We start from the raw sequence: 27,818 nt of genomic DNA, 5'->3' as shown, positions 1-27,818 counted from the left end.
TCTTTTGTGTCTCCATATAAATTTTAAGATTTTTTTGTTCTAGTTCTGTAAAAAATGCCACTGGTAATTTGATAGGGATTGCACTGAATCTGTAGATTGCTTTGGGTAGTATAGTCATTTTCACAATATTGATTCTTCCAATCCAAGAACATGGTATATCTCTCCATCTGTTTGTGTTATCTTTGATTTCTTTCATCAGTGTCTTATAGTTTTCTGAGTACAAGTCTTTTACCTCCTTAGGTAGGTTTATTCCTAGGTACTTTATTCTTTTTGTTGCAATGGTGAATGGGATTGTTTCCTTAATTTCTCTTTCTGATCTTTCATTGTTAGTGTATAGGAATGCCAGAGATTTCTGTGCATTAATTTTGAATCCTGCAACTTTACCAAATTCATTGTTTAGCTCTAGTAGTTTTCTGGTGGCATCTTTAGGATTCTCTATGTATAGTATCATGTCATCTGCAAACAGTGACAGTTTTACTTCTTCTTTTCTGATTTGGATTCCTTTAATTTCTTTTTCTTCTCTGATTGCCATGGCTAGGACTTCCAAAACTATGTTGAATAATAGTGGCGAGAGTGGACATCCTTGTCTCGTTCCTGATCTTAGTGGAAATGCTTTCAGTTTTTCACCATTGAGAATGATGTTTGCTGTGGGTTTATTGTATATGGCCTTTATTATGTTGAGCTAGGTTCCCTCTATGCCCACTTTCTGGAGAGTTTTTTATCATAAATGGGTGTTGAATTTTATCAAAAGCTTTTTCTACATCTATTGAGATGATCACATGGTTTTTATTCTTCAGTATGAGTGGTAACTCTTATTTTGATCTTCTTTTCATTCTCTCCATTTATCCACTCTAAATCCTCCCCAACCTCTCTCTTATGTTCAGCCTGTGAATGTGTGTGACCATTTACAGAGGAGGACTAGGAGTCCTGCGTGGCAAGTTTCCTAGGTCATTGGCACCCTGTGGTGGGAGCTGGCACTCCAGAAGGCACTGAGAAGGGCCCAAAGGAAGCAGCTACTGCAGGACTGAGGGGGAGGGAAGGAGAGCTGGAGGACTTTGTGTTTAAAGAGGGGGAGTCCTGTGGCTGTGTGAAAATGGCACTGAGAAAAATCCAGTAGCCTAAGGGCAGGCAAGCAGGAGAGTTGGTCCTTTTATCTAATGATCAGGGCCTTTGGAGATCACTGTCCCAGGGTAACAGACCGGGAGTAGCATGGCTCCTGAGGGCATTCCTTTTAGCTTTTCTCCAAAGCCAAGACAGCGGCAGCTGCCTAAGGCAGCAATCAGGGTTCTGCTTTGCTTCATCCTGGGTTCTCAACAATTCCAAGGGTATGAGTGATGATGGCAGACACTGAGCCAAAGCACAACTAGAGATGGCCTTCCTCAGACTCAAGATAAAGATTTTTGTGCTCCTATCTCTCTTTTCTTTTCAATGGAATTCTCTCCACCAGCCCTTTTTCTCACCACACTCATCCTTTGGGTACCCAGGGCACCTATACACTTGACTCCCTACTCCCCATCCCCAATTCAAACTTGCCTCCAGGAGAAGAAGTAATTCAAACACTTCAGCAGGGTAAACAAGCTCCTTCACAAACTGGCTTCCAACTACCCCTGAAACTTCATTTCCCACCACTCCCCTCTTCTTTGCAGCAATAGGCAGTGTGACACTGTGAATGAGCACAGATTTGTGTTCACATAGACTTGGTATGGAATTCTGGCCCTATCATTTCCCAGCTTTGGAACCTTAGGCCAAGTCACTTTATTTCTCTGAGCCTCAATTTTCACATCTGAAAAATGGGGATAGTAGTGGTATACTAAAAGCCCTCTTAACAGAGGGCCTAAAGTCACATGAACATATGACTTAAAGTCATATAAACCAGGAAAGTAGACCACCTTCTTTAAGTTCCCTTTTTTTTAAAAAAGTATTTGGTTATTTATTTATTTATTTATTTATGGCTGTGTTGGGTCTTCGTTTCTGTGAGAGGGCTTTCTCTAGTTGTGGCAAGCGGGGGCCACTCTTCATCGCGGTGCGTGGGCCTCTCACTATCGTGGCCTCTCTTGTTGCAGAGCACAGGCTCCAGACGCTCAGGCTCAGTAGTTGTGGCTCACGGGCCCAGTTGCTCCGCAGCATGTGGGATCTTCCCAGACCAGGGCTCGAACCCGTGTCCCCTGCATTGGCAGGCAGATTCTCAACCACTGTGCCACCAGGGAAGCCCTAAGTTCCCTTTTTAATTCTGGTTGCTGGTAGCTTGTCAGCTCCATATTCCTTACCAGGACTTCCTGTTTTAAGATAACTCACACAAGTGGTTACTATGGTGCCTGGCCAGGGCGGGTGGTTTCAGTCGGTGTTTCCCTTAACACTAACGTTCTACGAAATTTACAAAAAGCTTAAAATCTTCTGGATATGTGGTAGGCATATGACTGGGTCAATAGGTGCGTTTTCAAATACTGAATGTTAATTAGTGCCTCGAGAAATCATAATGTCCATGTTCTTGCCAGTATGTGAAAAAGGACAATTTTTGTTGGCTCACAAACCTATTTAGCATTGCCCAAGGAAGCCACTTAAACTCAATCACCACATTACCTGAAGCCCTGAGCTCTGCCTTTGAAAATATGACTGCATCTCATTTGGAGCTTCTGAAGAAATGGTGGTGACCATACACAACAGCACTATTTATTTCGCAAATGAGACTTTTGGCTTGCTTTTTTTTTAACATCTTTATTGGAGTAGAATTGCTTTACAATGGTGTGTTAGTTTCTGCTTTATAACAAAGTGAATCAGTTATACATATACATATGTTCCCATATCTCTTCCCTCTTGCATCTCCCTCCCTCCCACCCTCCCTATCCCACCCCTCTAGGTGGTCACAATGAAGACTCTTCTTTACTGTGAGATTAAATCACGAGGACTATGCCTCCTAGGGTGTATGAATTCAAAGCACGCTCAGTACCAGACGTTGGCGAGCAGGGAAGGGAGGATATTTGGGGATCCAGGCTGTGGAGGAGGTTTCTAAGGGCCACTAAAACGACTGAGATCATATCGGGCGGTCTACTCCACTCACAGGGATATCACACGCACACAAAAATTCGCCGCAGCGTGGTTTGGACTAGAGTGAAAATGCAACAGACGACAAGAGGACAGAACCCGCGCCCCGCCACGGGTTCAGCTACCGCCTCTACACCCCCCCCAAGCGCGCGTAGGCGCATGCGCGCGACCTTCGTGGGCGGGGCTCAGGCGGCGGCGCCGGAGCGCGGTGCAGTCGATTGGCCGGCCGCTACACTGTCCGTTGGCCCTGCCCCGCTTCCACGCGCAAGGCTCATGCGCAGGGCGGGAGCGAGGGAAGTTCAATCCGCGGTCGAGATACACGGAGCCTAATCTGAGGGTCATGGAGGCGTCCCGAGGGTTTGCGGAAGCTGGGGCCTTAAGCCCAGAGCAGGCTGCCCGTTACCTGAGGTACATTTGGGTCGCTGGGCGGGTCTAGTTCACAGGCCCTAGCCGGGAATGGGTGTGGGGGTGGGGTCCCTTGGACCCTCCCAGGGGCCCAAACGGTTGAGGTGGAGCCGTATGAGATGCGCGCCCGTGTTCTCGGAGGAGGCGTGGGAATCTCCCCAGATTTCTAAAGCCTGGGGAGCCCCCGATGCCCCGAGTCAAATAACTCTCCAGTATGAACTCCTTAAGAGCCAGAACTTCAATCGATCCAGGCTTTCTCGGGTCTACAGCTTTCAAAATCACCATTTTGTTTTAAACATCTTTATTGGAGTATAATTGCTTTACAATGGAGTGTTAGTTTCTGCTTTATAACAAAGTGAATCAGCTATACATATACATATATCCCCATATCTCCTCCCTCTTGCGTCTGCCTCCCACCCTCCCTATCCCACCCCTCTAGGTGGACACAAAGCACCTAGCTTATCTCCCTGTGCTATGCGGCTGCTTCCTACTAGCTATCTGTTTTACATTTGGTAGTGTATATATGTCCATGCCATTCTCTCACTTCATCCCAGCTTACCCTTCCCCCTCCCCATGTCCTCAAGTCCATTCTCTACATCTGGGTCTTTATTCCTGCCCTGCCCCTAGGTTCTTCAGAACCGTTTTTTTCTTTTCTTTTTTTTAGATTCCAGATATATGTGTTAGCATACGGAATTTGTTTTTCTTTTTCTGACTTACTTCACTCTGTATGACAGACTCTAGGACCATCCACCTCACTACAAATAACTCAATTTCGTTTCTTTTTATGGCTGAGTAATATTCCATTGTATGTATGTGCCACATCTTCTTTATCCATTCATCTGTCGATGGACACTTAGGTTGCTTCAGTGTCCTGGCTACTGTAAATAGAGCTGCAGTGAACATTTTGGTACATGACTCTTTTTGAATTATGGTTTTCTCAGGGTATATGCCCAGTAGTGGGATTGCTGGGTCATAGGGTAGTTCTATTTTTAGTTTTTTAAGGAACCTCCATACTGTTCTCCATAGTGGCTGTATCACAAAATCACCATTTTGAAATCCATTTTCTTTTAATAAATAAAGATTGGTAATGCCTTATGATATTATTCTTACTAAATTTAAATATTTTCTATTATTCTATTTTACGTTTATAATTTAATGTATACATTTTCAGTCAAGGTTCAACACTCATCTTTCTCTTTGGAACTAGCTTTTTAAAATTATTTAAATATATATTAATATATTAAAGATTTAAAATTCTTGTTATATATGGTAAAATATTTTCCTTTTGTAGTTTTTCAATGATTTTTGTGAATGCTGTGCTTTAATATACAAAAATAAACATTAATTTTAAGATACCCCCCTACAAAAGCCTTTCTTGGGTTTTTCCAGTCTACCAAGCCCCAGGCCTAGGGGATACAGAGAGGAGTGAAACACTGTCCCTGCCCCCAAATTGCTTATAATCTAGTCGTGGAAAGGGATAGGTAGACCATAAGTGCTATATTGTTTGATAAGTGCTGTAAGAGGTACAATGTGCAAGGCATACTACAGGAGGGAATGGCCAAGTACAAGGATCAGTGAGCTAAGGGAAGGGCTCACAAGAGGAGACATTGGTGTTGAGAAACGAATAATCATTCACCAGATGGCTAAGGGTGGAGGACATGGTGATGTGGGAATGAGCATTTAAAATTTTCTTTAAATTATTATAAAATACAACGTAAAATTTACCATCTTAATCATTATTTTTTTAAAATTTATTTTTTATTGAAGTGTTTTTATTTACAATGTTGTGTTAGTTGCTGGTATATAGCAAAGTGATTCATTTATACTTATATATATTCTTTAAAATTAAAAAAATCTTTTTAAATTGAAGTATAGTTGATTTACAGTATCGTGTTAGTTTCAGGTATACTTTTTCATATTCTTTTTCATTATGGTTTATTACAGGATATTGAATATAGTTCCCTGTGCTATACAGTAGGACCTTGTTGTTTATCCATTCTATATATGATAGTTCGCATCTGCTAATCCCAAACTCCAAAAATACGGAATGCTTCACGAATTTGCGTGTCATCCTTGCACAGAGGCCATGCTAATCTTCTCTGTATTGTTCCAATTTTAGTATATGTGCTGCCAAAGTGAGCACCCATTTTAACTATTCTTAAGTGTACAGTTCAGTGGTATTAAATACATTAACATTGTTGTTCAACCATTACCATCATCCATCTCCAGAACTCTTTTCATCTTGCAAAACTAAAACTCTATACCTATTAGACAACAATTCCTCATTCCTCTCTCCCCCAGCCCCTGGCAGCCACCATTCTACTTCTCTGTGAATTTGACTTCTCTAGGGATCTTATATATAAGTACAATCATACAGTATTTGTCTTTTTGTGACTGGTTTATTTTTTTAATTTTTAAAATAAATTTATTTTTACTTTTGGCTGTGTTGGGTCTTTGTTGCTGTGCACAGGCTTTCTCTAGTTGTGGCGAGCAGGGGCTACTCTTTGTTGCGGTGATCGGGCTTCTCATTGTTGTGCCTTCTCTTGTTGCGGAGCACTGGCTCTAGGTGCGTGGGCTTCAGTAGTTGTGGCATATGGGTCCAGTAGTTGTGGCTCATGAGCTGTAGAGCGCAGGCTCAGTAGTTGTGGCACATGGGCTTAGTTTCTCCAAGGCATGGGGGATCTTCCCGGGCCAGGGATCGAACCCATGTTCCCTGCATTGGCAGGTGGATTCTTAACCACTGCGCCACCAGGGAAGCCCATGACTGGTTTATTTTATGTAGCATAATGTCCTCAAGACTCATCCATGTTGTGTCATGTGACAGGATTTCCTTCCTTTTTAAGACTGAATAATGTTCCATTGTATGCATAATGTCACATTTTGTTTATTCATTTATCCGTTGATGGATATTTGGGTTGCTTCCCTCTCTTGACTATTGTGAATAGTGCTGCTGTGAATGTGGGTGTACAGATATCTCTTTGAGATCCTGCTTTCAATTCTTTTGGGTATATATCCAGAAGTGGGATTGCTGGATCTTATGGTAATTCTACTTTTAATTTTTTGAGGAACTGCCATACTGTCTTCTATAGCAGCAGCACCCTTTTACACTCCCACCAACAGTGCCCAAGGGTTCCAGTGTCTTCACATTCTCTCCAACACTTATTTTGTTGTTGTTGTTGTTACTAGCCATCCTAATGATATTGAAGTGGTATTTCATTGGGGTTTTGATTTGCACTTCCCTAATGGTTAGTGATGTTGACCATCTTTTCATGTGCTTATTGACCATTTGTATATTTTCTTTGGAGAAATATCTATTCAAGTCCTTTGCCCATTTTTTAATTGGGTTGTTTGTTTCGTTGTTGTTGAGTTGTAATTCCTTATATACTCTGTATATTAACTTCTTACCAGATGTATGATTTGCAAATATTTTCTCCCATTCTGTAAGTTGCCTTTTCACTCTGTTGATTGTGTCCTTTGATGCACAGAAGTTTTAAATTTTGTTGTAGTACAAAGAAATCAATTGGAGCAGTGGAATAGTTCCCTCTCCCTTTCCAAAAAAAGAATGTTTTAAGGCTGTTAGAAGACAAAAGGTCTCCTTACAGAGGAGTGAAACACATCTTTGGACTGAGTTACATGACTTCCTTAAAGAAGACTTGGGGAAAACAGAGGGAGGCAGTGTGTGGGGGGTAGAGTGCTGGCTTCAGAGTTGGGCCATTTGGGGCTCAAATTATTGACTCTGGCACTTGTTAGCTGGGAGGCCTCAAGTAAGTCTCCTGACTTCTGAGCCTCAATTTTCTCATCTGGAAAATGGGGATAAGGCTTAAGACCTTTAGTCCCCCAACTCGTCCTTTCCCTGAGCAAGCAGCTTGTGCTGATTCCCCAGTGTTGCCGAAAACCTGGCCTCTGTTCACTGCTGCCTAATAGAAACGTGGGAGACAGAGCTTTGGAGGAGTAGCTTTATTACTTTGCCAGGCAAAGGCGGACACAGCAGGCTCCTGCCTCGAAAAACTATGTGTCCCCACCGCCCCCCCCCAGGAGGATTTGATGAGTTTTATAACAATACTTCCCAAGGTGGGGTTGCTGACAAGATTAGGGTGTGTGTAGGGTCTCCTAATCTTGATGAGCTTCTCTGGTCCTTTTAATCTTGCCTCAGGTGGTTTCTTGGCTGTTTCCCCCCATTGATTAGCAAATGTTTGAATCTGCCCTTTGGAACTCAGGGAAGGTCATGGCGGCTGGAGTCTTGCCTACAAGAAACAGGAGACAAAAAGGCCTCCGTGTCCAGGAGCCTCACGGGCCCTGCTTGGTTTCACGTCCCCCTTTTCTTTGATACTCCTCAGTCTTGAGGAGAACAGATGTTGGATGAGAAAAGGGAACAATCGTTTTGGATAAAGATGTTAATCATGAACTCGGCAGGGGACTCAGTTTTAATCCCCATTTCGGTTTTATGTTTCCCCAGATCTTTTAGGGAACGGGTCAACAACCGCTCTGACTACTTCTGCTGAGATGGGGCATAGTCCTGCCTAAATTTTGGGGAATAGATACCAAATTAGAAACATTTGAGGTCCAAGTCCTGGATCTGAGTCTTATATGATTAAGATCTCAATCCCTTGTTCTGCCATTTTGATACAACAGACCAGGTTAGAGGTAAGAGGAGTGATAACTAGAACTTTAGTAGACAGAATACATCTCATTTCCTTAGGAATTCAGGAGAGTATGTCTGAAGCCAGTTGTTTCCAAACCATTCCCTGTAAGGGAGGAAACCCACCAAGGCAATTCCGAAGACCTGGAAATAGGAAACTGACCACATATCTAGCAGTTAGAATTTCGAAAGAGTCAGCATATGAATCTGTAGTTTTGTAGGTAAAAAGTATGAGAAAGGATAAGAAAACAGAACTTTCATCTGGTTGTTGGAACAAATACTTAAGATTTCCCAAAGGGTGAGACATCGACTTCCTGCAGATCTGTTCCTCTGCTGTGGCAGGCTGGGGGCAGGCTGGGTTCATCGGTTTCAGATAATCTTTTTACTCTAGTGTGACATATTCATGGTTTAATTCCATCCAGTTTTAAGGAGGTGTGAATAGTAAGGAGGACATCTTGTATGGCCCCTTCCATTTTTCCTCCTGCTGCCACTCGGGTCCTTGTTTTTCCAAACCTTCAGCAGCACCTGGTCTCCCAGGGATGCTTTGAAGGGATGTAAGGGAACTGCCAGGCAAGGGGGAGACCTGTGGAACATAAACTTATGCATAGCAGTTAACAATTGACCAACCTGTTGTACATACTGTTTAATTTTTTTCTTCCTACATTAGAAATGTTTCTCTTCTTTTTACTCTTAGGAGCTAAGAATGGTTTCCTGTATATAATTTCATAAGGGCTCAATCCTAGCCAGCTTCTAGGGGCCACCAGTATACAGAGGAGAGCAATTGGCAAGACCTTGTCCCATTTTAGATGAGTTTCCTGTGATTCATCTTCTTAGCTTTTCCTGTAGATTGGGGTGTCCATGCTGAGTGAAGTTTCCATTTTATACCTAAAGCTTTATTTGCTGTTTGTGTTATTTCTGCGACAAAAGCAGATCCATTGCTACTCTGAATAGTAGAGGAAAGGCAGTACCTAGAAATAATGTCCTTAAGAAGTGTTTTTGTCACTTCCAGATGCTTTTCCTATTCTGGCTGGAAAGGCCTCTACTCCACCTTGATACAGGTGTAATCCTCTTAAATCTTTAACCAAAATCTCGTTGAAGAGGGTGGGGGAATTTTTAAATCCTTGTGGCATCCCAGAGTCTGATATAGCTCAGAAAATTCAAGTTCGCAACAATACAGGAATAAATGCATCTGGAATCATATCCACAGTGGTCACCTAGTTTTACCATAGTTACTCTATTTTGACTTTCAAATGCATTCCCCTCTTCAATGTTAAAGGAGATGTACAATGCATGTCTGAAAGGCCATAAAACAGGTCGCTTTTTAAAGTTAAACCATGTATAGGCCAGAGTGACTTCCTCATACTTCAATAAGTGCAGATTTTTTTTTCTTTCATTTCTCCTTTTGATTGCAAGTCTTTCAGTAGAAGACATTGATGATCAAAATAGCTATCCCTCGGTGCCAGAGTGATTCAGCTCTTCACCCCAGGTATAGATCATGTCCCTAGGTGCTAGGCCTCCTTTATATTTGCCTAGTTAATCCTCATTGGGGGAAAGCTGATCAGAGCAAAACTGAAGAAGCTCAGAGGTATGTTGAGGAAAGGCTTTATAGGCCATACATTTTATCATTTATGCCCAATTGTCACATAAGCATTGTACATGTGCTTTTAGCAGTAGACCTAAAGCAAACAGTGATACATCATGAATAATTACAGTCTGATAAGTTTACTAGGTAATTTTCCTTTTCTCCTAAACATCAGGGCAAAAGTGTGACTAACACAATAACTTCCATAAATACAGACTTTAATTAACAGATCTAGAATTTTATATCTATTGAAACATAATCTTTTTCCCTAAAATCACCCTCATCTCCATTGAACACAGCCAAACCAAGACATTTGCTTTCAAAGTAAGTCTGTAATGTTAAGTAACCAGTGATATTCCAGACCAAAAAAAAAGAAAAAACAAAAAACATTATAACCATATTCACCAGTTCACTCAGTAACCAATCCTTTTGTTAACTTTTTATGAAGCCATCAGATTCTCCATTAAGATTTTCTTTTTCTTATCCAGCTCAGCAGTATGATGTGAAATTTATCAGAGACCTGTATTTGTCAAAAGGGGTCCTTTACATAAATCTTCTTGAAGATGAAGCACTTTGCAAAAGCAGAGTACAATAATAACTGTCTATAAATGACAGAAAGACTTTTTAAAAAAGGGCATAGTTAAACATCTGATTGCAATGTAATCGGTAAAGAAACTTGGTTACAATAACCGGGATTACATTTAATTTAACTGATTACATCTGATTTAACATACCAAATCTAGTTAAATCTTTCTCTCTGAGATGACTCAGGGGGCCCTCTGAAGCATCTCAAAGTTAGCTGGAGGTCAAAAGAACTTTTAGAAACTGTCAAACAATACTTATTTACTTAACCAAAGTGAAAAGATTTCAACGGCAAATACAGATCACTTAAAGGCAAAGGAACTCACAAGCTGTTATCAAAAGCAGCATTCCAAGAAAACGTTGAAGGGAGAAACCAAATCTGGTCTTGCCTTAGCCCACTCCCAACAAAATCCATTTATCCAACTAGCTTTAATCCAATCTTAGAAAATCCTGATCATGCACAATTCTAAAAACATGTGCTTTCTTATGGAGAGTATCTCAGGGTGGCACCAAATACCTTTAGTTTCTCTCTCTGCCAAGGTAAGCCAATATTCACTAATGTTTCAGTATCTTATTTTATTTGTAAATGGCCTACTTATTCAATAAACTTCCATCATTTAACTTAACTCTAAATTTTTAAGCTACAAAGTAGCTGAAGAGCTTATTCTTAAGTACACATTCCTAAAACAATTGTTTCTAAAGAGTTTACCCCAAAGCTGTTATCTCACTTGAATTATTTAACCTTGATGACTCTAAAGACATGTCTGTATTAATCAAACCAACAAGCTTAAGCCACCTTCAGTAGCAGATATCAATTCAGTACTGAATATTTCCTAGATCATGTGGTCCTAAAATTTATCTTGGCCAATTTTCTAGACATTTAGATTTAGTTTGTAAGAGCTGACTTTCAAGTCAATTAAACAGAGCTCATTTACAAGTCAACTTTTACATAAAGACTGAACCAGAGACCTCAGTTTTCCCCCTTCCACAAAAAAGGCCTTCTTTCCCTGCCTTTTTCTTCAGTCTCAGGAACTAGAGATGGTCTAGATAAGTGTTCCGGAGGGCCCGGTCACAGGGGGAGAGAAATAACAATTCCTTTTCATGGGGGCATAGCTGAAGATCTCCTAGTTTTGTAAAAATACCCTGGGGGGGGGCCGTTACAAGATTGAATAGAACTCTGGTCATCCATAACAATGAAACAGGAGGGAAGTGGGCAGGGAACAACCTTTGAAAGAATGACATAGTCCAAGGACATGACATAAACTGATTAGAACCAAATGGGTCCAAGATGGCAGGACAAGTGGACTTCCACTAGACCTTAAGCCTCAGTATACGCACATTGTAACACATCAGCAAGTTAAATGACACACCCACAGGCTCCATGACAGTTCCAAGGCCAACCATAAAGATCAAAAAGTGGGCTGTGGCCCAATTCCTGGAAATCCCCACCCTTTCCCCAAAAAGCTGGAATACTCCTCCCACTCATTAGCCTATGAAATTACCCACCCCTATAAAAACTGACAACCCCATACCCTGGTGCCTTTCTCACCTTCTGACATGGCCCACACTCTGTCTGTAGAGTGTGTTTCTCTCTAAATAAATCCACTTCTTACCTATCATTTTGTCTCTCACTGAATTCTTTCTGCGATGGGACATCAAGAACCTGAGCTTCTGATCAGCTCGGTGCTTTGTGTCCACCTAGAGGAGTGGGATAGGGAGGGTGGGAGGGAGACACAAGAGGGAGGAGATATGGGGATATATGTATATGTACAGCTGATTCACTTTGTTATAAAGCAGAAACTAACACACCATTTTAAAGCAATCATACTCCAATAAAGATGTTAAAAAAATAAAGTAAATCCATTACTTCTAAAAAAAAAAAAGACCTGAGCTTCATTAAGTCCTGAAGCCAGGTATGTGATCTCAGTTGGAAGACCGTGGGTTTTGCCCAGGTTCAAGTCCCAGCCGTGTGGGTTCGAGTCCCAATCTGAGTTTTGGCTGGGTTTGAGTCCCAGCCATGTGAGTTTGAGTCCCAATCTGAGTTTTGGCCGGGTTTGAGTCCTGGCCGCGTGGTTTCAAATCCCAGTCTCGGTTTTGGCTGGGTTTGAGTCCCGGCACGTGGGTTCAAGTCCCAATCTGAGGTGCACGGTTTCAACAAGGCTAGTCCAAAAGGGAAAATCCCAACCAACATTCTGCCACAGGCAAAGCCTGACGCGATAGGGTACCCTGGTGTTGTCACATGTGAGCCCTGTTATTCGTCTCAACCAGTCAATGCAAGTACTGAGAAACATACATACAGACAACAAACATGGTCCCACAAACAAAAGATCAGACAAGATGTAGCCCATTTCCACTCCCAAACAGAGGACTCAAAATGGCTCGCAATGATCCGGTAGAATTTTCCCACCCTACACAAGCGAGAGTGGCTCACCCCAAAACAATACACACAAAAACACAAACGACAGATAGGCTATGGCCACACAGACAGAAACTCAGAGGAGGTATAGTTTAAAAATTCCACTTCCACTCCCGGACAAAGGCTTCCAAACAGATTGGCTCAGTTTTTGAAAGAGAACAAACCCAGAGTTGGCTCTCAGGGGGCCCAGAGTGGCTCAATTGCTGCAAGGGAGTGAGGCCAAAGTGGCTAGCCCAGATGGAGTGGAGAGAATTCCCAGCCTTTCCATTCCTGTGACAAAACAATTCTAGCTGAAGAATAGTATAATAATTTAGGCCACCATACAAAGGCCACCTCTCCTCACTTTTAAGAATATACATTGGCTAAACAGAATTAAAATAGATTCATAGCTATAGGTCGACCAATCTGCCAAAATCTTCCCTAGGGGACTGTCAGATGGAGAGGAAGAGGAAGCGCTTCCCATATTGAGTCGAATTAAACAGCTATGTGCACAAAACTGAAAGCAAAACCAGAATTCTCGCCAGCCAAACGGAAGCCACACACACACACACAAAACAAACAGCCCAAGGTTCAAACTGGGTTCTAAGTCCCACTAAGCTGGTGGCCTTGGTCCAAGTTGCGCCTTACAAATGGGATCTTCCTAATGGAAAATCCCCAAACGGGAACCAGAGTTCCCCCAAACGGACCAGGTCAAGCGGCCTCGGTGTGCATGCCGGGGGACTTACCAAAAATGCTGGCAGAGGTGTTGTGACGTACCTAATCCTACTTTTCTCCTTCTCCGAAATGCTTTCTCAGAGCAGGAAGTCCGGGCTGATGTGGATAGAAGAGGGGGTGTTCTCAAGGCAAAGGTGGCCTTGGCAGTTGCTAGGGCAGCCTCTCTCCCGTTCTCCACCTCCATCTCGGAGTTCCGACTACTGAGATGGCAATCCGGGTATTATCGGGGTACAGCCCTATGGCAGGGTATCCCTAGTGATCTGGCCTCAGAGAAGTCCTCCAAACCTCTGCTCTCCCGAAGGAGGCTGGCGTGCAGAGAAACCTCCGAGCGTCTGATCAAGCCGAGGGGCCCCACGGGGTTGCCGGCCCACGAGTCAGATACCAGGCGAGCCCCCCAAATTTTGTTGCCGAAAACCCGGCCTCTGTCGGCCTCTGTTCACCAGTGCCGAATAGAAATGTGGAGACAGAGCTTTGGAGGAGTAGAAAGGGAGTAGCTTTATTACCTTGTCAGGCAAAGGGGGACACAACGGGCAGCGGGCTCCTGCCTCAAAAAACTATGTGTCCACCCCCCCACCCGGAGGATTTGATGAGGAGTTTTATAACAATACTTCCCGAGGTGGGGTTGCTGACAAGATTAGGGTGTGTGTAGGGTCTCAGGTGGTCTGTCTCCTAATCTTGATGAGCTTCTCTGGTCCTTTTAATCTTGCCTCAGGTGGTTTCTTGGCTGTTTCCCCCCATTAATTAGCAACTGTTTGAATCTGCCCTTTGGAACTCAGGGAAGGTCATGGCGGCTGGAGTCTTGCCTACAAGAAACAGGGGACAAAAAGGCCTCCGTGTCCAGGAGCCCCACAGGGCCCCGCTTGGTTTCAACAACACTGCCTGTCACGCTGGCACCTGTCTCACTCACTCCACATGCTCTCTTGTGAGCATGCTCAAATGGTCTCTTTCCCACCCCCCTCAACAAGCACCCCCTTCTCTCGCAATCCTCTTCTACTCTCACAATCCCCACCTTTCTCACATTTCTCTGTCTCTCCTGACATTCCATCTCTCATGAGCCCTCAACTCCCCCACTCCCTCTTTTACTTCTCCTAATCTGTCTCAATCTCTCTCATCCTCTTCCAAATCCCCCCAAACCAAAACCCCCTCACACAAAGCATCGCCTTCTCTACATTCTCTCCCTTCTCTCTTGCTCATAATTCTACTCCTTGGCACAATCCTTCTCTCACAGTTTCTCTGTCTCTCTTTCTTCCTCCCTCTCTCCTCTCACTTTTTTGTCCCTCTCCTTCCCTGTTTCTTTGCCACTACTGTCCAAGAGATGAAAGTGAACTGAGACTTGCTGTCATACACTCTCTGCACGTTTTCCTTTTGCCACACCTTCATCTTCTGTCGCATACAATGACTCTGTCACACACTCTCTGTGTCAGTCATGCTCTCCCTTGGTGATGCCCGCCCACGAGCTCCTCTCTTGCCTACCGCCCCCTTGTGCTCTCTGTACCCCCTGCTTGCTTCCACTCTGTGTTGTCCCTCTCCCCCTGTTGCCCCCTCTTTCTCTTTTTCTGGCATTCCCTCCCTCCCTCTCTCCCTCCCCTGCCTCTGTCTCTTTCTGTTGTCCATTATCTCTTTCTCTGTGTCACCCACCTCTGTCACCTGCTCTACCTCTCTGGCACTCATAATTCTCTCTCTCTCTCTCGTTCTCTCCCTCTCTCCCATTATCTTTCTGTCACCTACCACCCCCTCCTCTCTGTCACCCACCTGTTCACACTCTCAACTACCTGCTCACACTGTCATCCATTCGTTCTCACCCACTTACTCTTTGTCAGCCTCCCCACTCTGTACCTCTGTACCCCCTTTCTCTGTCACCCACCATCTCTGTCATCTACTCTCTACCTCTATTACCCATTCTCTTTCTGTTACCCACTCTTTCCCTGTTACCCACTTTCTTTCTCTGTTACCCACTCCCTTATTCAGTCACCCATCCTCTTTTTTTCTCTGTCACTGTATCATTCTGGGTCCAATCAGGAGGTAGAAACCATACAGTATATTAAAACAGGAATTTTAAAGTAAGAGTTATTAAACTGATAAATGAGTAGCTATAAGAAATAGGGAAACTCCATATGGCACCCTAGGACTAAGGGAGAGTACCCAAGGAAGGACAAACTTGGAAGGAGGCCCTCTCCCCAAGGCTGAAGTTCAGACCTCCTTGGAGAAGGTATAGTTCAGCCCACTGGATAGCAGAGAAGTGTGCTGGCTTGCCCAGGCTGGAGCTGGTCTGCACTCCCTGGGCTCATAGGAAGCAACCTTCTGGAGTGCAGGTGGGGAGCAGGCTATCAGCAACCCATGGTGTAGGAGTGCAGAAGGGGTGGGACCTGGGGCACAGGCAGCTGCTGGGGTGGCTGGTTCCCATGTAGAGAGGGCTGCAAGAAGGTTATCGCCAGGCCAGGTGGAGACTTCAAGGTCGTTGAAAGACTGTGTGTCACTTGGTTGACCCCCTGTGCAGCGGCAGCTGGCAACTTCAGGAGAACCCCCTCCTCCTGTAGTGTCCCTCAGGTGTCCTCTACTGAGAAAGCTTAACATCATGCTGGCTGTAGAGGAGAGATGCTTAAAGGAATTCTGTCATTATCACAGAGCAGGTATTGAGGGGTGAATTTGGAACTAAGAGGCAATAAATGATGACTGGCAGAGTTATCTGACCTCTATTTATCTGTCATCCAACCTCTCTCTCATGTCACTCACTGTGTCACCCTCTCTGTTACTCACTTGCTTTTACTCTGTGTTGTCAGCTCTCTCTTGCTGTCACCCATCTGCTTTCTATTCTCTATGTCACCCACTTTCTTCTATCATTCTACTCCAACTGCTTTTGTCAAGGTCAACTTTCATAAATCTAATGGTGAGTTCATAATCTTCCTCTTCCTTGACCCACCAGTAGTACTTGACAGAATTGATCACTTCTCCACAAAATGCTAGATTCATTTGGCCACCAGGACCCCTCACTCTCCTGACTTTCTTCCTACCTCACTGGTTGCTGCTTCTTAGATTCTGCTGATTTCTTCTCATATCCCCAATTGCTTTTGCTTTTTCTTCTAATGTACTTTATTTAAAAAAATTGTTTTTGAAAGTCTAGTTTTATTTATTTATTTATTTTAAAATTTATTTATTTATTTATTTTTGGCTGCATTGGGTCTTCGTTGCTGTGTGTGGGCTTTCTTTAGTTGTGGCGAGTGGGGGCTACTTTTTGTTGTGTTGCGCGGGTTTCTCATTGCGGTGGCTTCTCTTGTGGAGCACGGGCTCTAGGTGCGCGGGCTTCAGTAGTTGTGGTGCGTGGGCTCAGTAGTTGGGGCACACGGGCTTAGTTGCTCCGCGGCATGTGGGATCTTCCTGGACCAGGGCTCGAACCTGTGTCCCCCGCACTGGCAGGCTGATTCTTTTTTTTTTTTTTAAAGGCACTGCTTAAACATTTTTTTTTTATAATTTAGTCTTGCTTGATTTCCCTTTGCTCACTTTTTTTAAAAATTTTACTTATTTATTTATTTTTATTTATGGCTGTGTTGGGTCTTCGTTTCTGCACGAGGGCTTTCTCTAGTTGCGGCAAGTGGGGGCCACTCTTCATCGCGGTGCGCGGGCCTCTCATTATCGCGGCCTCTCTTGTTGTGGAGCACAGGCTCCAGATGCGCAGGCTCAGTAATTGTGGCTCACGGGCCCAGCCACTCCGCAGCGTGCGGGATCTTCCCAGACCAGGGCTAGAACCCGCGTCCCCTGCATTGGCAGGCAGACTCTCAACCACTACGCCACCAGGGAAGCCCAACATTTTTTTTAAAATTTAGTTTATTTATTTATTCTTGGCTATGTTGGGTCTTTGCTGCTGCGCATGGGCTTTCTCTAGTTGTGGCGAGCGGAGGCTACTCTTTGTTGCGGTGCATGGGCTTCTCATTGTGGTGGCTTCTCTTGTTGCGGAGCACAGGCTCTAGGTGTGCGGGCTTCAGTAGTTGTGGCCCATGGGCTCAGTAGTTGTGGCTTGTAGGCTCAGTAGTTGTGGCTCGTGGGCTCTAGAGCGCAGGCTCAGTAGTTGTGGTGCACGGGCTTAGTTGCTCTGCAGCATGTGGGATCTTCCCGGACCAGGGCTTGAACCTGTGTCCCCTGCATTGGCAGGTGGATTCTTAACCACGGTGCCACCAGGGAAGCCCCAGGCTGATTCTTAACCACTGTGCCACCAGGGAAGTCCCTTTTTATTTTTTAGAAAATATTTTATTTATTTATTTGGCTATGCCAGGTCTTAGTTGCAGTGTGTGGGATGGCGGGAACTTTGTTGCGGCGTGTGGGATCTTTAGTTGCGGCATGCAGGTCTTAGTTGCGGCATGTGGGATCTAGTTCCCTGACCAGAGATCAAACCCAGGCCCCCTGCATTGGGAGCTCGGAGTCTTAACCACTGGACCACCAGGGAAGTCCCTAATGTACTTTATTTTTACTTATTTATTTTTTAGATTTAATTAAATTTATTTTTTTGTTTTTGTTTATTTTGGTTTTTGGGTTTCTTTGGCTGCGTTGGGTCTTTGCTGCTGCGCGCGGGCTCTCCCCACTTGCGGCGAGTGGGGGCCACTCCTCAATGAGGTGCACGGACCTCTCCTTGCGGTGGCCTCTCGTTGCAGAGCACGGGCCCCAGGTGTGTGGGCTTCAGTAGTTGTGGCATGCGGGCTCAGTAGCTGTGGCTCACAGTCTCCAGAGTGCAGGCTCAGCAGCTGTGGTGCATGGGCCCAGTTGCTCTGTGGCATGTGGGATCCTCCCGGACCAGGGATCGAACCTGTGTCCCCTGCATTGGCAGGTCGATTCCCAACCACTGCGCCACCAGTGAAGTCCTCTATTTTAATTTTTAAAAAAATATTTATTTATTTTTGGCTGCATTGGGTCTTAGTTGCAGCACATGGGCTCTCTAGTTGTGGTGTGCGGGCTCAGTAGTTGTGGTGTGCGGGCTTAGTTGCCCCGTGGCATGTGGGATCTTAGTTCCCCAACCAGGGATCGAACCCGTGTCCCCTGCATTGGAAGGCGGATTCTTAACCACTCGACCAGCAGGGAAGTCCCTACTGTACTTTAAAGTAAATTCTCAAGCATCATAGTATTTCATCCTTAAATATTTCAGTATGTGTCTCTAAAAAAGAACATATTCTTACAAAACCACTGTACCATATCACGCTTAACAAAATAAATTAATTCTTTGATATCAGCTAATACACAGTTCATATTTGCATTTTTCAAATGGTCTTAAGTCTTTTAATAATTGGTTTGTTTGAATCAGGATCCAAAGAAGTTCCACAAGCTGCATTTGGTTATATTTCGTAAGCCTCTTTTTTTTTTTTTAAGATAACACTTTATTTTTAAAAAAAAATTTTATTGGCGTATAGTTGATTTACAATGTTGCGTTAGTTTCAGGTGTACAGCAAAGTGAATCAGTTATACATATATCCACTCTCTTTTGTTTTTTTACAAATTATTTATTCATTTATTTGGCTGCTCTGGGTCTTAGTTGTGGCACTCGGGATCTTCATTGTGGCATGCGGGGTCTTTAGTTGCAGCACGCAGGATCTAGTTCCCTGACTAAGGATCGAACTGGGCCCCCTGCACTGGGAGTGCGGAGTCTTTTTTTTTAAATTAATTTATTTATTTGGCTGCATCAGGTCTTAGTTGCAGCACGCGGGATCTTCATTGCAGCACGTGGGATCTTTCGTTGCAGCGTGCGGGCTCACTAGTTGTGGCACATGAGCTCTAGAGCACATGGGCTCAGTAGTTGCATCGTGCAGGCTTAGTTGCCCTGCGGCATGTGGGATCTTACTTCCCCGACCAGGGATTGAACCCACGTCCCCTTCATTGGAAGGTGGATTCTTAACCACTCGACCACCGGGGAAGTCCCAGGAGCACGGAGTCTTAACCACTGGACCATCAGGGAAGTCCCTCCAGTCTTTTTTAGATTCTTTTCTTAAGCATCTTTTAATCTAGAAAAATCCCTCCCCACATTTATTTCTATGCCAATGATTTGGATTAGTCTGTAGTGTCATTAGTTTGTTCTTCTATCTCCTGTAATTTAAATTTAAAGGCCTGATAAATGAATGGATAAAGAAAATGTGACACACACACATACACACAGACACACACACACACAGGAATATTATTCAGCCATAAAAAAGAGAATTCTTGCCATTTGCGACAATATAGATGGACCTTGGGGGCATTATGCTAAGTGAAATAAGTCAGACAGAGAAAGACGAATACTGTATGATCTCACTTATATGTGGGATCTAAAACAAAAACAAAACCAAGTTCATAGATAACAGAGAACAGATTGGTGGTTCCTGGAGTTGAGGGGTGGGCGAAATGGATGCAGGGGGTCAAAAGGTACAAACTTCCAGTTATAAAATAAATAAATCCTGGGATGTAATGTACAGTGTGGTGACTATAGTTAATAATACTGTGTTGCATATTTGAAAGTTGCTAAGAGAGTAAATCTTAAAAATTCTCATCACAAGAAAAAAATCTGTAATTATGTATGGTGACAGATGGTAACTAGACTTATTGTGGTGATCATTTTACAGTATATACAAATATCGAGTTGTTATGTTGTACACCTGAAACTAATATAATGCTGTATGTCGATTATACCTCAATAAAAATTTTTTTTAAAAACTATTCTAGAGCCAAAACAAAAAGATTTAAGGTTCAATATTTTTGACATGAATACTTCATAGGTGAGGTCATGTACTGCCTATTACATCATATCAGGAAGCATATAATGTCTGATTTTCCTACTTTTAGTAATTTTATGATTGATCAATGGGTTCAGGTAGTCATAGGCTGATCACTCCTTTGCAAAGTTGCATTTCCCCCCTTGTGATGAATAAATAATATGTCGGGGATACTTCAGCATCCTGTGGATACCCAGTTCCCCAGCAACCTTTCATCCATTGAAAATCATTGCCCAAATCAGTTATTTCATTAGGGATTACAAGTGATGGTTTTCTAATTTCACCATTCTTTCTGTATTCATTAGCTGGAATTCATCTGTTAATGTTGGAGTGTTGGAATGCCATGTCATTTTTTTTAAAATTATACTCCTTCCTTTGGTGATCTTATTCAGGTTCTTGGTTTTAAATCCCGTCTTTATGTTGAGAATGTTCACATTTTTGTCTTTTGTCCTGACCTCTTCTGAACTCCAGACTCCTGTATCTAGCTGCTTACTTGACATCTCTACTTGATAATAGACATATCAAACTTAACTCATCCAAAAGCAGAGGGCAAAAACCATGTGTTCTCAATAGGTACAGAAAAAGCATTTGACTAAATCTAGCATCCTGTAATAATAAAAACACTCAACAAGCTAGGAATACAACATAACTTCCGCAACCTGATCAAGGGTATCTACAGAAACCTACAGCTAACATTATGCTTAATGGTGAAAGACTGAAAGCTTTCCCCCCTTATATCAGGAACAAGATAAGGATGTCTGCTCTCACCAGTTCTTTTTTTTTTTTAAATTGAAGTATAGTTAAATTACAATATTGTGTTAGTTTCAGGTGTATAGCATAGTGATTCAATATTTTTGCAGATTATACTCCATTATAGGTTATCACAAGATAATGGGTATAATTCCCTTTGCTATACAGTTTATATCCTTGTTGCTTATCTATTTTATATATAGTAGTTTATATCTGTTAATCCCATACCCCTGATTTTTCCCTCCCCAGTTCCCTATCCCCTTTGGTAAACACAAATTTGTTTTCTGTATCTGAGTCTGTTTCTGTTTTGTATATACATTGATTTGTATTATTTTTTTAGATTCCACATATAAGTGATATCATACAGTATTTGTCTTTCTCTGTCTTATTTCACTAAGCGTAATATTCTCTATGTCCATCCACGTTGCTGCAAATGGCAGCATTTCATTCTTTTTTATGGTTAATAGTCCTGTGTGTGTGTATACACACACGTATATATGTGTGTATATACATATATATATATATACACATACATACACACATACCATATCTTCTTAATCCAATAGTCTGTTGATGGGCAGTTGGGTTACTTCTGTGTCTTGGCTATTGTAAATAGTGCTGCTATGAGCATTGGGTTGCGTGTCTCTTTTTTTTAATTTTTAAATTTTATTTTATTTATTTTTTAATACAGCAGGTTCTTATTAGTCATCAATTTTATACACATCACTGTATACATGTCAATCCCAGTCGCCCAGTTCATTAAACCCCCACCCCCAACCCCCGCGGCTTTGCCCCCTTGGTGTCCATACGTTTGTTCTCTACATCTGTCTCAATTTCTGCCCTGCAAACCGGTTCATCTGTACCATTTTTCTAGGTTCCACATATATGCATTAATATAGGAAATTTGTTTTTCTCTTTCTGACTTACTTAACTCTGTATGACACTCTCTAGATCCATCCATGTCTCAACAAAGGACCCAATTTCGTTCCTTTTTATGGCCGAGTAATATTGCATTGTATATATGTACCACATCTTCTTTATCCATTCGTCTGTCGATGGGCATTTACGTTGCTTCCATGACCTGGCTATTACAAATAGTGCTGCAGTGAATATTGGGGTGCATGTATCTTTTTGAATTATGGTTTCCTCTGGGTATATGCCCCGTAGCGGGATTGCTGGGTCATATGGTAATTCTATTTTTAGTTTTTTAAGGAACCTCCATACTGTTCTCCATAGTGGCTGTAACAATTTACATTCCCACCAACAGTGCAAGAGGATTCCCATTTCTCTACACCCTCTCCAGCATTTGTTGTTTGTAGATTTTCCGATGATGCCCATTCTGACTGGTGTGAGGTGATACCTCATTGTAGTTTTGATTTGCATTTCTCTAATAATTAGTGATGCTGAGCAGCTTTTCATGTGCTTCTTGGCCATCTGTATGTCTTCTTTGGAGAAATGTCTATTTAGGTCTTCTGCCCATTTTTGGATTGGGTTGTTTGTTTCTTTAATGTTGAGCTGCATGAGCTGTTTATATATTTTGGAGATTAATCCTTTGTCCGTTGATTCGTTTGCAAATATTTTCTCCCATTCTGAGGGTTGTCTTTTCATCTTGTTTATGGTTTCCTTTGCTGTGCAAAAGCTTTTTTTAAGTTTTATTAGGTCCCATTTGTTTATTTTTGTTTTTATTTCCATTACTCTAGGAGGTGGATCAAAAAAGATCTTGCTGTGATTTATGTCAAAGAGTGTTCTTCCTATGTTTTCCTCTAAGAGTTTTATAGTGTCCAGTCTTACATTTAGCTCTCTAATCCATTTTGAGTTTATTTTTGTGTATGCTGTTAGAGTGTTCTAATTTCATTCTTTTACATGTAGCTGTCCAGTTTTCCCAGCACCACTTATTGAAGAGACTGTCTTTTCTCCACTGTATATCCTTGCCTCCTTTGTCATACATTAGTTAACCATAGGTGCGTGGGTTTATCTCTGGGCTTTCTATCTTGTTCCATTGGTCTGTGTTTCTGTTTTTGTGTCACTACCATATTGTCTTGATTACTGTAGCTTTGTAGTATAGTCTGAAGTCAGGGAGTCTGATTCCTCCAGCTCCATTTTTCTTTCTCAAGATTGCTTTGGGTATTCGGGGTCTTTTGTATCTCCATACAAATTTTAAGATTTTTTGTTCTAGTTCTGTAAAAAATGCCATTGGTAATTTGATAAGGATTTCATTGAATCTGCAGATTGCTTTGGTTAGTATAGTCATTTTCACAGTATTGATTCTTCCAATCCAAGAACATGGTATATCTCTCCATCTGTTGGTATCAACTTTTATTTCTTTCATCAGTGTCTTATAGTTTTCTGCATACAGGTCTTTTGTCTCCCAAGGTAGGTTTATTCCTAGGTATTTTATTCTTTTTGTTGCAATGGTAAATGGGAGTGTTTCCTTAATTTCTCTTTCAGATTTTTCATCATTAGTGTATAGGAATGCCAGAGATTTCTGTGCATTCATTTTGTATCCTGCAACTTTACCATATTCATTGATTAGCTCTAGTAGTTTTCTGGTGGCATCTTTAGGATTCTCTATGTATAGTATCATGCCATCTGCAAACAGTGACAGTTTTACTTCTTCTTTTCCAATTTGTATTCCTTTTATTTCTTTTTCTTCTCTGATTGCCGTGGCTAGGACTTCCAAAACTATGTTGAATAAAAGTGGTGAGAGTGGACATCCTTGTCTTGTTCCTGATCTTAGAGGAAATGCTTTCAGTTTTTCACCATTGAGAATGATGTTTGCTGTGGGTTTGTCATATATGGCCTTTATTATGTCACAGTAGGTTCCCTCTATGCCCACTTTCTGGAGAGTTTTTATCATAAATGGGTGTTGAATTTTGTCAAAAGCTTTTTCTGCATCTATTGAGATGATCATATGGTTTTTATTCTTCAATTTGTTAATATGGTGTATCACACTGATTGATTTGCATCTATTGAAGAATCCTTGCATACCTGGGATAAATCCCACTTGATCATGGTGTATGATCCTTTTAATGTGTTGTTGGATTCTGTTTGCTAGTATTTTGTTGAGGATTTTTGCATCTATATTCATGAGTGATTTTGGTCTGTAATTTTCTTTTTCTGTAGTATCTTTGTCTGGTTTTGGTATCAGGGTGATGGTGGCCTCATAGAATGAGTTTGGGAGTGTTCCTTCCTCTGCAATTTTTTGGAAGAGTTTGAGAAGGATGGGTGTTAGCTCTTCTCTAAATGTTTGATAGAATTCACCTGTGAAGCCATCTGATCCTGGACTTTTGTTTGTTGGAAGATTTTTAATCACAGTTTCAATCTTACTACTTGTGATTGGTTTGTTCATATTTTCTATTTCTTCCTGGTTCAGTCTTGGAAGATTGTACCTTTCTAAGAATTTGTCCATTTCTTCCAGGTTGTCCTTTTTTTTGGCATAGAGTTTTTGGCATAGTAGTCTGTTAGGATGCTTTGTATTTCTGCAGTGTCTGTTGTAACTTCTCCATTTTCATTTCTAATTTTCTTGATTTGAGTCCTCTCCCTCTTTTTCTTGATGAGTCTGGCTAATGCTTTATCAATTTTGTTTATCTTCTCAAAGAACCAGCTTTTAGTTTTATTGATCTTTGCTATTGATTTCTTTGTTTCTGTTTCATTTATTTCTGCTCTGTTCTTTATGATTTCCTTCCTTCTGCTAACTTTGGGTTCTGTTTGTTCTTCTTTCTCTAGTTCCTTTAGGTGTAAGGTTAGATTATTTATTTCAGATTTTTCTTGTTTCTTGAGGTAGGCTTTTATAGCTGTAAACTTCCCTCTTACAACTGCTTTAGCTGCATCCCATAGGTTTTGGATCGTCGTGTTTTCATTGTCATTTGTCTCTAGGTATTTTTTGATTTCCTCTTTGATTTCTTCAGTGATCTCTTGGTTACTTAGTAACGTATTGTTTAGCCTCCATGTGTTTGTGTTTTTTACGTTTTTTTCCCTGTAATTCATTTCTAATCTCATAGTGTTGTGGTCAAAAAAGATGCTTGATATGATTTCAATTTTCTTAAATTTACTGAGGCTTGATTTGTGACCCAAGATGTGATCTATCCTGAAGAATGTTCCATGCGCAGTTGAGAAGAAATTGTAATCTGCTGTTTTTGGATGGAATGTCCTATAAATATCAATTAAATCTATCTGGTCTATTGTGTCATTTAAAGCTTCTGTTTCCTTATTTATTTTCATTTTGGATGATCTGTGCATTGGTGTAATTGAGGTGTTAAAGTTCCCCACTACTATTGTGTTACTGTCAATTTCCTCTTTTATAGCTGTTAGCAGTTGCCTTATGTATTGAGGTGCTCCTATGTTGGGTGCATATATATTTATAATTGTTATATCTTCTTCTTGGATTGATCCCCTGATCATTATGTAGTGTCCTTCCTTGTCTCTTGTAACATTCTTTATTTTAAAGTCTATTTTATCTGATTGAGTATTGCTACTCCAGCTTTCTTTTGATTTCCATTTGCATGGAATATCTTTTTCCATCCCCTCACTTTCAGTCTGTATGTGTCCCTAGGTCTGAAGTGGGTCTCTTGTAGACGGCATATATATGGGTCTTGTTTTTGTATCCATTCAGCAAGCCTGTGTCTTTTGGTTGGAGCATTTAATCCATTCACGTTTAAGGTAATTATCGATGTGTATGTTCCTATGACCATTTTCTTAATTGTTTTGGGTTTGTTTTTGTAGGTCCTTTTCTTCTCTTGTGTTTCCCACTTAGAGAAGTTCCTTTAGCATTTGTTGTAGAGCTGTTTTGGTGGTGCTGAATTCTCTTAGCTTTTGCTTGTCTGTAAAGCTTTTGATTTCTCCATCGAATCTGAATGAGATCCTTGCCGGGTAGAGTAATCTTGGTTGTAGTTTCTTCCCTTTCATCACTTTAAGTATATCATGCCACTCCCTTCTGGCTTGTAGAGTTTCTGCTGAGAAATCAGCTGTTAACCTTATGGGAGTTCCCTTGTATGTTATTTGTCGTTTTTCCCTTGTTGCTTTCAATAATTTTTCTTTGTCTTTAATTTTTGCCAATTTGATTACTATGTGTCTTCACGTGTTTCTCCTTGGGTTTATCCTGTATGGGACTTGCTGTGCTTCCTGGACTTGGGTGGCTATTTCCTTTCCCATGTTAGGGAAGTTTTCGACTATAATCTCTTCAAATATCTTCTCTGGTCCTTTCTCTCTTCTCCTTCTGGGACCCCTATAATGTGAATGTTGTTGTGTTTAATGTTGTCCCAGAGGTCTCTTAGGCTGTCTTCATTTCTTTTCATTCTTTTTTCTTTATTTTGTTCCGCAGCAGTGAATTCCATCTTTCTGTATTCCCGGTCACTTATCCGTCCTTCTGCCTCTGTTATTCTGCTATTGATTCCTTCTAGTGTAGTTTTTATTTCAGTAATTGTATTGTTCATCTCTGTTTGTTTGTTCTTTAATTTTTCTAGGTTTTTGTTAAACATTTCTTGCATCTTCTCGATCTTTGCCTCCATTCTTTTTCCGAGGTCCTGGATCATCTTCACTATCATTATTCTGAATTCTTTTTCTGGAAGGCTGCCTATCTCCACTTCATTTAGTTGTGTTTCTGGGGTTTTATCTTGTTCCTTCACCTGGTACAAAGTCCTCTGCCTTTTCATTTTGTCTATCTTTCTGTGTACGTGGTTTTCGTTCCACAGGCTGCAGGATTGCAGTTTTTCTTGCTTCTGCTGTCTGCCCTCTGGTGGATGAGGCTATCTAAGAGGCTTTTGCAAGTTTCCTGATGGGAGGGACTGGTGGTGGGTAGAGCTGACTGTTGCTCTGGTGGGCAGAGCTCAGTAAAACTTTAATCTGCTTGACTGTTGTTGGGTGGGGCTGGCTTCTCTCCCTGTTGGTTGGTTGGCCTCAGGCAACCCAACACTGGAGCCTACCTGGGCTCTTTGGTGGGGCTAATGGCAGACTCTGGGAGGGCTCACGCCAAGGAGTACTTCCCAGAGCTTTTGCTGCCAGTGTCCTTGTCCCCACCTTCAGCCTCAGCCACCCCCTGCCTCTGCAGGAGACCCTCCAACACTAGCAGGTAGGTCTGGTTCAGTCTCCCCTGGGGTCACTGCTCCTTCCCCTGGGTCCCGATGCACACACTACTTGGTGTGTGCCCTCCAAGAGGGCACAAACAGAGTCTCTGTTTCCCCCAGTCCTGTCAAAGTACTGCAATCAAATCCCGCTAGCCTTCAAAATCTGATTGTCTAGGAATTCCTCCTACCATTGCCGGACCCCCATGTTGGGAAGCCTGACGTGGGGCTCAGAACCTTCACTCCAGTGGGTGGACTTCTGTGGTATAAGTGTTATCCAGTCTGTGAGTCACCCACCCCGCAGTTATGGGATTTGATTTTCCTGTGATTGCGCCCCTCCTACCATCTCATTGTGGCATCGCCTTTGTCTTTGGATGTGGGGTATCTTTTTTGGTGAGTTCCAGTGTCTTCCTGGCAATGATTGTCCAGCAAGTAGTTGTGATTCTGGTGTTCTTTCAAGAGGGAGTGAGAGCATGTCCTTCTACTCCGCCATCTTGGTTCAGGGCCCTTGCGTGTATTTTTTTGAATTAGTGTTTTTGTTTTTTCCAGATACCCAGGAGTGGAATTGCTGGATCATATGGTATTTCTATTTTTAGTTTTGTAAGGAACCTCCATACTGTTTCTCACAGTGGCTGCACCAATTTACATCCCCACCAACAGTGTACAAGGGTTCCCTTTTCTCCACATTCTCTCCAACATTTGTTATTTGTAGACTTTTTGAAGATAGCCATTCTAACAGGTGTGATGTGATACCTTATTGTGGTTTTGCATTTCTCTAATAATTAGCGATGTTGAGCATCTTTTCATATGCCTGTTAGCCATCTCTTTGTCTTCTTTGGAAAAATATCTATTCAGGTCTTCTGCCCATTTTTTGATTGGGTGCTCTCACCACTTCTATTCA

General features: G+C 42.1%; 2 protein-coding genes and 1 non-coding gene across 3 annotated transcripts in view; 1 reads left to right on the top strand and 2 right to left on the bottom strand.

Moving 5' to 3' along the window:
- PIN4 (peptidylprolyl cis/trans isomerase, NIMA-interacting 4) overlaps positions 1–27,818 on the bottom strand; it is an 86,588-nt gene that overhangs the window by 22,673 nt on the left and 36,097 nt on the right. The gene's annotated exons all lie outside the window — the stretch shown is intronic.
- ERCC6L (ERCC excision repair 6 like, spindle assembly checkpoint helicase) overlaps positions 3,311–27,818 on the top strand; it is a 49,090-nt gene continuing 24,582 nt past the window's right edge. The window contains exon 1 of the mRNA XM_057538960.1: positions 3,311–3,450. Coding sequence (XP_057394943.1) covers positions 3,383–3,450 — 68 coding nt within the window. The 5' untranslated portion in view covers positions 3,311–3,382. The remainder of the gene's footprint in view (positions 3,451–27,818) is intronic.
- LOC114238297 (U6 spliceosomal RNA) lies at positions 5,484–5,590 on the bottom strand. The gene has a single exon (XR_003623687.1). It is a non-coding gene; the product is annotated as a U6 spliceosomal RNA (small nuclear RNA).

This window comes from Balaenoptera acutorostrata, chromosome X (assembly GCF_949987535.1).
Source record: "Balaenoptera acutorostrata chromosome X, mBalAcu1.1, whole genome shotgun sequence".
NCBI classification, from domain to species: Eukaryota; Metazoa; Chordata; class Mammalia; order Artiodactyla; family Balaenopteridae; genus Balaenoptera; species Balaenoptera acutorostrata.
This window is presented reverse-complemented; position numbering and strand designations above follow the sequence as displayed.